Source organism: Taeniopygia guttata, chromosome 1A, assembly GCF_048771995.1.
Source record: "Taeniopygia guttata chromosome 1A, bTaeGut7.mat, whole genome shotgun sequence".
Lineage (NCBI taxonomy): Eukaryota > Metazoa > Chordata > Aves > Passeriformes > Estrildidae > Taeniopygia > Taeniopygia guttata.
Genome location: NC_133025.1, coordinates 60,035,497 through 60,049,607, shown reverse-complemented (window position 1 = coordinate 60,049,607; position 14,111 = coordinate 60,035,497). Strand labels below are relative to the sequence as shown.

Sequence of the window (14,111 nt, the reverse complement as noted above, 5' to 3'; positions counted from 1 at the left end):
ACTGATTTGTGTTGAAACCAGGGTTTCATCCTTCCTGTGCCACTCTCTCCTCCTACATCATAAAATTGAAAATGAAAATTTTCTGTGCTGTCTCTGTGCAGTAGTACACAATAGCATCCTGGCAAAAACCAAGACTGCAGACTTAAACTGCAGGCTGGTGGATGTTGTTTCTCATTTCCTGCTGCTGCCATGCCTCCCCAGAGGCAGTTTCTGTCTCCAGCACCGTGCAGACTTACTGCCTTGAGACACTGGTGCTGGGAGTGTCGCTCTTTACAGAGGATGCTGCCTCACTGCAGTCACACTTTCTACAAGCACACAGGAAAAGACTGTATTTGCTTACAGTTCTCTAGCCCTAAACCTTTTTCCTTCAGGGTTTTTTTCGTTCCTGGAACTTATTCTGAGTTGGACCTTGGCTTTTTTCCCCCTCTGTTCCTTTGGTGTTTCATGTTCTTCTCACTCACCTACATGCAGGCCTGCACAAACCAGTAACCCTGTGCCTCCCCACACCTTGTAAGGGCTCGTGCTTTGAAATACGCTGATCATAAACACCTTTCGTGTCTCTGTCACAGACACCACACATGAGTGTACCTGGGCCAAGCTGTCATCTGACATGAAAACAGCAAACAATATGAGGGAGAAGAAATAAATATCATTCTTTGGAAAAAACTATGGGTTTGGTTCCGATTTGGGCTTTCAAGAAGCCAGGGTAAAGGCCGGTGATTTCTTTGTTTCCTTTCAAGGTATAGAGGAGGGAAGATACCTGGGGAGAAGCTGGTAAATACTAAGGTTTTGGGAAGATACAGCAAAGATTATCTTAACGATTTGATGATGATAAAAGCTGAGACCCCTGAGAAATGCGCTTGTTTCTCCGTTTCGCAGGTTCATGAAGACCCCAGATGAGATCATGAGTGGCCGGACAGACCGCCTCGAGCACCTTGAATCCCAGGAACTGGATGAACAAATATACCAGGAAGAGGAATGCTGAAGGAAACAGGTGTGCCACCTCTGTGGGTGCAGGGGAGAAACATCTGCCTGATGCTCGGCACGGTTTGGGAGGGAAAGCAACAACACAGGAGCAGTACTTAGGTCGCTGCTTAGCCTGAAGACCACGCAGGACCTGAAGCACCTTAACAAAGCTAACTAACCGGCAGAAGTGGTGCTGGCAGGAAAGCAAAGGGGAGAAGGCCCGGACTTACGCACTGCTTTGCTCTTCTACCGAGTCTCCCTCGAGTTTTTTCTTTCTTTTTGGCTTGTTTCAGTTTTGGGGGTTTTTGGACATTTTTTTCCCTAATAAACATGCAGTTTGACTTTCCTTATCTCACATGGGACAAGACATCAGATTATGCTTCTTCTTTTTTGGTTTTTTGTTTTTAGAAGGCTTTCCTATGGAAATAGAGTGCTCTTATTTTCTGTTCAAGTCTCATGACACAACACTGCATAAACAATAGCAACACAGAAGGGATTTGCTCAAGGCTTCCAGTTTGCTTGGATCAATTTATCTGTGCTGCCACTGGGAAATGTGTTGAAGCTACCAAAAGAATTTCTCACACATACCTGTCAAATGAAGAGGAGACACCCTTCACATGTAGGCTGGGCTGTCATCCCCACATAGCTTGGGCTCACACAGAGTGCTCCGAGTGGCTGTTAACTGCTGGAATATGGACCAAAACCAATCACCTAAGTGCTCCAGAGAGGAGAAAAATAAATGTGACAAACCTTTGCAAGTGACTATCAGTTAACATTTTCCCTCCTTCTAGCAAAGAAGTGATAGAATGGAGGAGGGGGAAGGGAGGGTGGGGACAAATACATATATATATATGTGTATATATATCTAAAAGTTCCATATATATATAAATATATATATAGTCCTCCCCAGTATATTCACAACGCAGAGTTCTGAATTTCAGTTCAGAGTTTTCTATAAAAAGGAAAGACTGAAACATCTGTAATTACAGAAGGAAGGGGTGTTTCTCATACCTGCTAGCAATTTTGGGGTGAAAGGTGAAGTACTGTTCCTTACATCACAGGGAGAAAGCAAAGGGACTCATCACATGGTTTGTATTACTCAGAAGCCTCTCCAGGATCATTTTGTGCTGCTGGAGAGGCAGATGATTCACCACTCCAAAATCTGATGTTAGAGAACTAGAGACCAAATAGCTATACTTATATCTTGTAATTGATTTTGGCTTTGTTTTGGGATTTGTTTTTTGTTTTTGTTTTTTATGCCTCCCACTGCCCTCCCCCATCCTACAGCTCTGCCATCAAGGAAGCTTGTCCCAGCTTGCCTGTTTTTAACATGATTTAAGACAAGAGAAAAACAAACCCTACACCCGTGTTGCTTTCTTGGTTTGGGGTTTTGTTCTGGTTGCAAGATGCCTCCATTTGGTTTGCTGCACTGAGGGTGTTTGGCATTAGGCAAAGAGATATATCTAGTTTGGTCACAGAAAGCTCAGCAGGCCTTGATGCCCAAACAAGAGAAACTGCTGGCCTGTTTCATTTCACAGCTTGAACCACCAGGACAGGAATGTCTGTGGTGTCCAGTGATCCATCAGCAGTGGTCCTTTGAATGGAAGGAAGATCTAGCAGAAATGATGCTTGCAGAGGTAGGAGCTGTATAGGAAAACTGCAGGAATCACATGGTGCCTGAAAGAAAGCACGTCCACAGCAGTGCATTAAAAGCAGAAAGCCTCTTTAATGGAAACATAAAAGAAACTAGATCTGGAAAAAAATCAAAATGCTAATCTAATCCATTTCAACCAAAAAACAAGGTACATTCCCATGATAGAGCTTTTATCAGCTATTAAACCAACACAACATTTGCTCTTTCCATGTATTTAACAAGAGGGTTAATCTATCCAGGAAAAAATGTCACTTTGCAATGAACAGTGTCCCCTGTGTTTAAACAGAGATAGGCCAATCTCACCAAAGACTTAATATTGAGTCACAGGTCGTAGAAGGAACAGCTTTGTTAAGGGTGTAGATAAGCATCGTACAACAAGGAGAGATTTTTCCGAGCCAGTATCTGATGAGGAATGACAGGGTGTACATTTCTCCCTGAGCTTTGCCTAGCCACATTTTCCTATAAAATCTCAGTAAGTTAAAAGTCCCAGCACACCACATATTAGATCTGTTCTGCCTCAAAATAATGGACAGGGGAGTGTTTTTTAGCAATGTGTCACCTGTCTCTGTTGTGACTCTGAAGTCCTTGGAGCTCATGAGGCGTGAGATTGGGAGACGTGGGACTTCAGTAGTCACAGATCTGAAACCTAAGGTCCCTTCAGACCAAGGGCCCAAGGAGTTACTCTGTCACATTGCTCAAGGGCCCCCAGCTTGCAGCCAGGTCTCAGGAGCTGGAGTGAAGTGGTGGATTTGATAGATGGAGTGTAATCAGAAGTACCAATCTAAAGAAAGGCTCTGGCTGGATCCTTGGTTGTCCAGTGGTAGAAAGTTTTTGCAGATGATTCATCCTCTTGACTGCTGTGGTCTAGACAACTGCGTAACTGCAGTTCTTTGTCCTGCTGTTACAAGATGGTGAGGGACCAAAACAAAACCAATAGAGACTTTCTGTATAAAGTGCTCTGATGAGTCACAGCTTTTTGTCATGGCCAAGGTGCACACTGCAGAATACAGAGAACAAGAGACAATCCACCCATTTCCTCACCATTATCTATCAAATTAGGTCCATCCTCAGCACCGGGTAAGACAGGAAAATTAACGCATTGTCCTGTAGGGAAGCTTTGTAGTGGAAATGTTCACCTTTACAAAAAAATGCAATCACTTCCACTGCAAAATCTCAGTCAAAGGGGAAGAAATGTTTGTGGCTGTTGGAAACTTCCCAGTTCACGCATAAAGGACATCTTAAGACAACATCATCAGAACCACAGAGAAGGAGTTCTCTCAAGGCTGATGCTAGCTGGAATGAAAGTAGCCTTTGACCTTGGAAGAGGCCAGTCCCACAGAGGCCCTTCCTGTCACCTGCCAGCTCTCCAGGTGCCAAAGGGAATGGTGTGGGTGACACTGGAGCTGCCAGGGCTGCAGGGCCTTGGGCCTGGGTGGGAACTGCAGGATTTGAACTGCTCTTGGGATCTTGAAGTGAGTTTACTAGGTATGACTAAAAATAAAAAAGTAGGCAGACGAGAGCAACTGCAGGAGAGAGATTCCCACTGATCTCACATCCACTGGCAGATCCATGGGAGTGCAAAAACAGCATTAACATCCTGAGCCATAGGAATGCATCGCTGCCTGCCAGGGCTAGCAAAGGTAACACTGTCTTTCCACCAACACTGACACCTGCCTTCCTCCCCTCCCCCAGTTTCTGATTTCCCAGTGTAGAATTTGCCAGCAGCAAAACAGCCAAACTTTCTGCCTTTGCCACCAGAGCGATTGGGGAAAGGGAGAAAGCGTTTTGTTCTTGGAGACACACAAAAGTCACCTGGACACGGTCCTGGGCAGCTGCGCCTGGCTGGCCCTGCCTGGCCAGAGGGGTTTGACCAGATCCCTGCCAACCTCAGCACCCCGCAAAGTTCTGAGCGGTTTAGTGGTTATGCAAAGGTTAAGTGGGACTTTCATTGTCCTCAGCTTGCTACAAGCCTCAGCAAGCCACAGGTCAGTCAGCTGGGACATGCTGCAGCTCCACAGCAGAATATTTTCTTGAATAAAGTTTGAAACCTGTTGACTGTCTCTCCATCCAGAGAACACTACTGGGACCTTTCTGTGAACACTAAGTTGCTGCCATCCTCCCCGTATTTCAAACTCCACATATGCATTCTCCAGATCCTTTTTGTCAGACTGCAACTGTACGCAAATCCAGCGTTTGAGGTCTTTTTTAAAAAAAAATAAAATTCTAGTGTTTTTATTGATGAAGGCTTTTGTTTTTTTAAGGTGTGGGGCTAAGGGACTGAATCAAATGAATGTAACAAAACAGAAACAAACAAGCCTATTCTCAGGGCCAGTGAGTTGCAAATAATTTTTTAAATGCTTGTAATTACATCATCTCAATAAAAAAAAATTTAATATAAAAGCAGGAATGCCAAATTTGTTGGTGCAATCATTGCTACAAGGCTATTTCTTTTTAGGAGACATGGTACCTAAAAGCAGCACACAGCAGCTGTTTTCCATCAGGAAATTAAACCTGCAGGCTTCCCCTGCCCAAACAAGTATGAGCAGTGCCTTGATCTTCCCTGGGTAGGGCTGAAAAGTTACAGCTATCCCTTGAAATATTTACTTTGCTGTCTGTCCTGAAAGATAAGCCAAGTACTCCTCTAATGACTGGATGGATGCACCTGGTTCTGCTTCCTTCTCTTGGAGTGGATGTAGAAGAAAAAAGAAAAACCAAACCTTAGTTGCTGTGATGACTGATGCATCTTTTTAGCCGGCTTAACAGGCCAGATCACAGACTGTGAGAGCAAGAGCTTTTGAAGAATACTCATCTTTGCAAACCAGTCTAGAAACCCAGCCTGTCTCTTCCAGCATAGCAGGACTGCATTTTCAAGTGGTCATCCCTAACCTGGAGGTGAGGGGAGAGCAAGATGAGGTGAGACAAACTGCTCCTCACTGTCCCTGTCTCCTGCATGGTGGGGCTTCTGCTGCTTTTGACAGCGTGAGGCCTCTGAGGGGCTTCTGAACATCCCTGCTCCAGAGATGCCACCAAAAGCCACACCAAACAAACACATCCTTGCTCCAGAGAGCAAACACTGACCTCAGTTTGAAACCCAAGCAATGGATTTCAAACTTCCAAGCAATACAGAAAGAGCCACTTAAAAAAGATGTGAGGAGAGAAAGGATGCACTGCCACAGCATGAAGCCCAAAACCAAACGTGCTTCGTTAATCACCTGAAAGAAAAGGTTGGTGTGTCAGTGTAAGTATTCTAACAGCACAGGAACAGGTGGATCTGCCACATGTCAGGTGTGCCCATCCTGGATTCCCACACACCCGGGGATCTGCTGGTTACACTGGGTTCGCCACAGGCACACCTTGCTCAGTTCTGCTGCAGCCTGCTCACCATGCAGAACTGCAGGCTGAGCTAAATTACATCCACCTGATGGGAGAAAGATGCAACTTCATGAGCTACTTCAGAAGAAATGTCCCACTGCACGTTGCCATCTGGCCATGCCCAGCAAGGGGGAGGCTGCAGAGGGAGGAAGGGAAGGTTTGCAGCCTGGTTCAAGCTTTCACCACCCCAAGCAGCTCCTAAGAGCCCAATAGAGAGCCAGGTGAGGATGAACTTCCCAGGACCCACTTCCAACATAACTAAGGATGTGAGGTGTGAAGAAGTCAATGCCAGGGCAGCCAGAACTCCAGCACAAAATGTAAGACAGGACTGTGCCAATGGTGAACAAAATCACATCTGTTTCTTCATTCTAGGTGTCCCTACCTGTTTTCCACAATCAACGGAGAAGTTTTATATAATTTTGAAGTCAGAGCAGCAAAAGAGGGGCAAGAGCCTCTCTCCCTGCCTTCATCCCTCCGTGCTCTTTCCTCACCTTGTTGCCTTGAAAAAAGGGGAATGGGGTGTGGATGCTCAGCAACCAGCTCAGCCTGAGCTGGGTCTAACAGTGCCAATGTCACCAGTGCGTGAAACAGCCTTTTTCCTCCTTCCCTCTGGCAGCACTGTTGTAGCCCTGCTGTAACAGCCCTCACTTGCTCAAAAGGACAGCACTAACAGTGCTTAATGACCATTTTCCTGGGTTAGTCATCAAAACTCGGGCAACCTGTCTGCTTACTGACCATCTCTCCACCCCTGGCTAGATGTCCAGTGAAGGGCAAGGCTTAGGTTGTTACTCTGCAGGACACCCATTTCTTGGGATTCTTGGCAGACTGGGGCAGGCAAAATGTACAAGTGGGAAAGAAGTAATCTGGCAATTGCTACAGAGAATTGGAGCACTATACCTGTTTTCTTCAGTGTTGTCTATTTGTCAACAAAATCAAGTGTGTGCATCTCCTCCATCCTCAGTGCCAGCACAGGACCCGGCTGAGATATCAATTTAAAACCAGGCAGACCCTCTTTGTGTCACAAACATTTAGGGGGGAAAAAGGAAAGCACAGTACCCTATCTATAGGACAGCAGAGGTTGTTGTGGCTGATACAATCAGTTGTAAAACCTGCAGGGACACATCAATCTCTCTGCCTCCTGCAAACACCTCTGCATAAAGTTTCCCAGCATCTCAAAGTGCTGGAGAACAGCCACAACAGGAAGAATGATAACTGTTCAGGAATTAGAATTGATCTCTTACTGCCTGATAAACACTGTTAGCCTGGGGTTGTTGACTTGAAGCCAAGTTCTGCTAAATGGACAAAGTTTCCAAGTCAACCCTTCCTGGTGTTTGACAAGGTGAAGGGAAGGAACTGAAGACAGCTCAAACAAAGCAGACATTGTTTCCAGTAGGCTGCGGAAAGATGTGAGTGCATGACCCATCAGAAGAAAGCGAGGAAAAGAAGCAGGGGTTGCATGAAAGCTGAGGCAAGCAAAGTCAGTTTGGATGATCCAACAAGGAAAGTGGGGAGTGTTCACCACAGAAGCGCCAAGGTCAGTAACTTTCACTTGGCCAATGTGTGCTTGCAGGATCTGAGCAGGCCTCTATTCAAAGGCCTGCAAAATGAGGACTTCACCTCCTCTGTACCAAAGGTTAGTCATTTCCTGAATTAAAATGTATCCCTTTTTTCCATTTAGCTTTGCTAAAGCCAGTGGAAATCAGGGCTGTATAAAGTTTGTGCAACACAGAGATCTGCGCAGTGTCCATAAAATACATCCTACCCAGGAAAAATTGAGGGTTTACTACAAAAGTAAAACTTAACCCTCTGTCCTAGGTTATAATATTGGGGTGTATTCCATTACCACCTCAAGCTGCAATTCCTTTTTTTTTTTTTCCCTTATCTCGTGACTCAGATAAGTCCCTCCAGGAGGAGCTGTTCTTTTAGTCACATGACTGATAAGATCACAGCATTCCCTTGTGAGATGCTCCGCCCAGAGGGAGGAGCCAAATGATGCCATCAAGGATATAAGGGGTTGTGCAGACAGCAAGGAGATCCTCTCTTCCAAGGGGAACAGCTGAGACCTTCTCTGCATTGGACCTCCAGAGGGAAACTCCATCAGTCTACAGGACCCCTGCTTGGACAGAGCCGTATCTGCTACCACCACCCCAGCCAGCGAGTGTCAGGTTGTATCTCCGACTCTGTCAGTGGTTCTTCTTTTGTGCTATTATATATATTTGGTTCTTTGTTCCCTTTTTCTAACTTAGAGCCTCTCACTGGTTTTGCTTTTCAAACCAGGACACCCTCACAGCAACCTTCTCAACCAAGTCAATTCCCACCCTGGAGTGAAAACCACAACAATTTATTTTGATGGTACTTTGCAGAGACCTGTATTCAGTCCTGACATCCATCAAATCCCAACACAGATGAACTGACAGTACAAAACCAGCCTCAGACCTAAGGCCTCTCAAGGACTGAGGCATCCAGTGCTGTCAAGTCATCTGTTTCCCAACTGGAAGAGTTTCAATAGAAATAATTTCACAGCAAAAGGCTGTTGTACAAAACAAAGGACCCACTTCAAAAAAACAAGCCAAGTCCATCTCAAGACTTAGGAAGCTATGGTCCAACTTCCTAAAGGACTGATTAATCTACAGTTTTCATTGAAATCAACAAAACCCATGGATTTTGCATGGGAAGGGGTAGAGGGGAGATGCTCAGTCCCCGCTGAAAAGCCAGAATGAAAACATTTTCTTTAAATTCAAAACAACTGTTTTTCTCCCAGCTTTTGTTTACAAAAGAGAGAAGTGTTTCAGCTCTGTCCTTTTTTATCCTTCCTCCATAAAATGTCAACCAAGCCTTGTGGTTGGGAAGCCTTTGTCCTTTTTTTTTTCTTTTTTTTTCCAAAAGATAAGTGTTGTGAGGCTTTGCTGAACAGCTGTAGCTGCTGTTGCTGCAGAGGGGAAAGGGAAGGAAGAGAAATTCTGCTCTTCTTCACCTGTTAGTGATGGAGCACAAGGCTGTTTGTAATGAGCTCGTTAGACCCCAAGGCTTATTACCAGAAAAGCAAAGGGGAAAATTGACTCATTCACCTCTTCAAGAGCAATTTAACAGTCCTAATCAGAAAACAAGCATCTAGTTCACTTCTACTTCTTCCACCTTGGTTCTTTTTATGTAAGACAGATGCCTCCTGTGGGTCACAGCCACATGTGGTCTGTATGCAATGAGTGAGCAATTTCCAATCCACAGAGTAAATGTCCTGTTGTCTTTTTCTCTTTTGATCTCCTGTTTCACTGCAGTGTTGGCAGCATCCCTAGGAAGCCACATGAAAAAATCACAGGCTCTGGGCTATAACTGAGTCTCTCCCTAAGTCCAGCTTTGCCAGAAGTGGGGACATGTCAGAGGTGAGATCTGCTCCTGTCCTCCACCAAACTAAGAGCTGTGGTAATAATGTGACCAATTGGGCAAATGATTTGCTTGTAATTAAAATCTTATGGATGCTGAAACAAAACAAAATTGAATAAAATTCACAGACTATGGAGACAGGAACTGTCTCTGAGTGTGCTGGCTGCCTTTTGCCTCTGTGAAAATTGACAATGTCTTAATGTTTAACCAAATTGAGAACATATTGGTAAATCCATCTAATTACAGGAATGGATGCACCTGCGTGAGAAAGAAGAGGTGTCAGCCCAGGGGCAACCATGAGTACTTGTTACAAAGCAGCAGGAGACAATACACTGCTGCCAGGAGCACCTGCAGAAAGCAGAGGAACACATAGCTCCATATACAACTAACAAGGGGGAAAAGGGATAAAACCAGTAAAGAACCAGTTCCCCAGTTCTTTCTGCTCCTGTTACACGTCCTTGGGAGCAGCAACACAACCTGCCTCACCCTAATCTACAATGAGGAGTCTCTCTCTGCAGCCTCAGATGTTAGCCTGATACATGCAGGTGGTCCCACGTACTCTCACCTCCCTCCTGGTGCCAGCACCAGCCCTTTGGCAGCTGCCATGCACACTGACCTGGTGAAAATAACCTGCACAGAAGGAAGAGGCTGGTTTTCAGCTCCTCAGTCTGACTCACTGCCCAACCACATAAACAGCAATGCTGCTGTAAGATGGATAGTGGGGAAAAAGCGTCCCAAAGTGGGGAGCAGAGTGGGAAACCACAGCCCAGCTGCATCCCACTTGGGCCAGCTCTCCGTGGCCATCTGCCTCCCATGACATCTAACCCAACACACCCACGAATATTTTCACTTTTGAGCAAACCAGGCTGGAAAAGTAAATTCCTGGGGCACTCTTTGCCTACTGTCAGACAGTGTGGCTGTTCTGCTATCTGTGCTTCAGAAGAGCTCATATGTGCACTGCTCTCTGAGGCTTTCAGCTGCAGCCCTCACCACTTACTTTCTACCTTTCAATTATGACCTCCCCAACTGCTCTGTGCAGCCATCTGACCGTGACCCAGCAGTCTTGTTTCAAACGAGTCTGTAGCTCCTTTGTTGGGGGGTTCATGGGGGGGCAGAGGAACATGGAAGGCAAGCAGCACTTCCATGATTCATACAGGACACCCAAGTTCCCTGAGTCATTTGTGCTGCCCCTTTATTCACCCAGGAGCACCATGTATCTCCAAACAGTACTGTTGTCTGCCACTGTGTCAAGACCACCATGTGTGTAGGCTTTAGAGAGAAGCCCCATCTTTTCCAAGATAAAAATCCACTGGAAAGAAAGTTAACATCAGTACATGTTATATCTGATTATCCAAAACACAGCACAGTCTCCTGGATGCTTCCTCGGCAGTGTGACACACGCTTCCAGCATCATCTCATATTTGATGAAGACTTGGCCACAGGAGTAACCACCTCCACACAAGATTGCTGAAATTTCCAGGCTCTGAAATCCCCATGATATTCACCTGCCAGCTCACACCAGTATTTTGATCTTCACAGCCTCAGTGAAGATGAGCTGGGGAAAGATGATGCAAGGTAGGTGGGTGTTGCTCTATTCACAGAAGCAGTAGGTACTTTCCTAATGTCCCTGATTGCCCCGAGACATTTCCCCTCACCTTGAACCCTTCTGGTCCTTTGCTGCCTGGTGAGTCCAAGAAAGACACTGAGGGGATTTTGGGGATTCAGTTTTGTCACTTAGCAGCATGTGAGTAGTCATTAATTAAATTAACTCTGCGAGCTGTTGTTATTTTTTATTTTTTTTTTACATCTTTACATAAGTATGACACTAGGTGTGCAGATCTTTATTTGCATTGATAGCCAACAACTTCAGAGCCCAGCATAAAGGCACAAATGCCTGCCAAAGACAAATTGCTTTTGTTCTCTTCCCTCCCCATGCAAGGAGGATAATTGCAATAGGTGTTGTATTCCCCACCCACGTTTTTTTCTCACTCCCAAACACATTGCATCAGGAACAGTTAGAAACTTTTTCCTTGTGTGGGCCCTTAGCCTATGTATAAAATGTACAAATATTTTTCTTCTTTAAAACTAAGCAAAACTAAATCCCACCTCCTATATGGACTCACTTTCAAGAAGCCAGTTCAGCTGGTAAGGTGGGGAATTCAGTGCGATAGCTACAGCCACAAAGGCAAAGCTGATCTCTCAAACTGAGGAAGGGAGAAAAGGATGCTCAGGGACTGCTCATTCTATCAAGGAGACAAAGATAAAATGAGAAAGAGCCTTCTGAAAGTTACAGCTGCACGCACTCACGGCAGAAGGATCACAGAAAAACCAGCTTAGATCTGCAGCTGCTTCTGCTCCTGCCAGTGATGGTGTGCTGTTCCCCAAAGAACCTTCCCCAGAAGCAGGGGTCTGTAACTCGGTGTGATAAACTGGCACAGCATGACTGAAACCAGATGGACATTAAACACCTGAGCCCAGGTGGGAACTGGAACATCCATTTCCAACGCTGAATGCAGAAGCACCGACTCAGCAGCCATCAGCAGCATGAGAGCCCAGCTACGATCACCAGACAGACTGAGAGCAATGGGTGATGGTTCATGTTCAGACACTAAGGCAGGTGCAGGCAGTGCCTGCCCAAAGCAACATCCTCATCTAGAAGAGGAGCTTCAGTCTCAGCTGTATCTTGGCATGTCCAGTCCAGACAAAGGAAGAAACCACAAGGCATAATCCTCCACAAGCAGTTGCAGCAAATATTTCAACTTCATTTTGTTTTCATGCAGTAATTTTTTAATGCTGGTCAGTATTGATCCTACTATCCCCTGTTCACCGCACAGCAGGATTTCACAGGAGTTACCAGCAGCTGAGCTGCAGGGCTGGGACTTCATTCTTGAGGGGCCCCAAGTGGAGTCAGTAACCCCAGTGCATGGGGCTCTGGGCTGGGCGTGGGCTGCCAGGGACCCCAAGGGGAAGGCCTGCACTGGCTGTGTCCAGCTGGGGGTGAGGACAGAGAGGCAACCTTTAGTCCCAGTACTTCACCCAGGATCCCCTAGGAAAATTGCATCAGGTGTGCTGATCCAAGTCAGGTTTTGTTCAGGATCAAATATGTGTGATGTCTGTATTCCAGAGCTATGACTGTGATAAGGTGGAGCAGAGCAAGGCAGGAGCCCTTGCTGGCTGCTCATGTGCTCATGGGGGAGCAGCTAGGCTGTCCAATGCCCAAACTTTCCAACCCTCATCCCTTGGACCTGTAATGTACTTCATGTTACCTCCCAGTCTCTCACCCTTACGCTCTTGTTGCTTTCATTTCCTTTGGACAAGGCACATGCTCTCTCAATTATCTTTTCAGCAGAAGCTTCTAGTTTATTTGCAGCCCTCAAATACCTTTTTGTTCAGCTGATTTCATTACCTGGTAAAAACATGCTCTTTGCAGCACGGGTGAGCTTGGCTTTAGATGGATGTGTGCTGCCTAATGAAACAGGGCCCTGCTTACTCACTATAGTTCCTAGAAGTTCATTCAGCAGAAATAAAGAACAATTTGACAATTTGGCTACCAGGTTACAGGCTGCTGGCCAGTTTAAAAATCAGTAACCAACCAGATGAAACTAAAATCCTCTGCCTGAGTTCAACTGGATGAACTATTTTTGTGAATAGTGTATTTTCTGGGAAAAAGCCATTTCAGATTAACTGTCAAGAACTGCAAGTTCAGGTCAAGTGAAGCAAAGAGTTCCAGCTGAAAACAAGCAGGAAAAAAAAAAAGTAGCATTGAAAAAGTTTAATCTGGCATCCCTGAAAATTTTTTGTTCCAGAAATGTCAAATGGAAACCTTTTGCTTTTTCACTTCAGGATGGAAATTTTCATTTAAAGATTGACCTAAATTTCTATAAGGAAGATATTAATTAACAGGAATAAGAAGGAGACTAGATCACTCTGGATCAGGTATAGCATTTTAAGATAATAAGAAATGCTTGGCTTTCGTTTTTGTTTGGTTTTTTTTTTTAATTTTTCAAGGGGAAAAAAATTCTGATCCTCTTTGCCTTGAACAGGACTTCTCTGAAAAATATTCACCTTAGCCACTGAGCAAAACTATGACCACCTCCCTGCTGGGTGCTGCAAACACTAAGAACAGCTCAGAGTATGTCTTCAAGACTACCATTTTTGGTATGCACAACAAGGACCACAGAGAATTTACTCAAAATACCCAGGGACATAGGATGGGCAAGGAGAATAAGAAGAGAACTTCAGATCTTTTGATACACTTTTTCCTGTAATACAGTAAGTACTGCTGTCACTGACAGGGATCCTTTTTCTCCAGCTAAGTGAAGGCTTAACTTTCATCCCAGGGTCCACTTGAGGAACATTTTAGAGTCACAGTATTATCAACATGGGAAAATTAAATGCAGAGAGGGTTTTGAGCTGTGATTATGTAATAAACAACCTCAAAATTTGGGGCGCCTGTGCTTTTGGCTGCCCGACTTTAGATACCTGCAGCCTGATTTGCATGAGCATTAACGCACTCAGAACTCCTACTGAGATCAAAAAAACAACTCAGTGCCTCTGCAAAAACAGGTTGCTGGCATCCAAAAGCAGAGGCACGTGCATTTTTTCCAAAATCTGGGTCTGCACCTCTCATCTGAGGTGGCCTCTGAGCCAAAAGCAGATTTCAGCCTCAGCAGCTCCTGACAGAATTCAACCCAATTTCTACCTCTACAAAAATTCCACAAAACCCCTCTTACAACTG

General features: G+C 45.2%; 1 protein-coding gene and 1 long non-coding RNA gene across 8 annotated transcripts in view; one reads left to right on the top strand and one right to left on the bottom strand.

Annotated features, from left to right (window-relative positions):
- Window positions 1-4,859, top strand: part of ETV6 (ETS variant transcription factor 6) — a 120,526-nt gene extending 115,667 nt beyond the window's left edge. For all 6 annotated transcript variants that reach the window (XM_072923644.1, XM_030263699.4, XM_072923647.1 and 3 more), the window contains one exon: window positions 880-4,859. In XM_072923644.1, coding sequence (XP_072779745.1) covers window positions 880-985 — 106 coding nt within the window. In that variant the 3' untranslated portion in view covers window positions 986-4,859. The remainder of the gene's footprint in view (window positions 1-879) is intronic.
- The window catches only part of LOC115493520 (uncharacterized), a 70,712-nt gene that overhangs the window by 34,997 nt on the left and 21,604 nt on the right, over window positions 1-14,111 (bottom strand). The window lies entirely within an intron of this gene.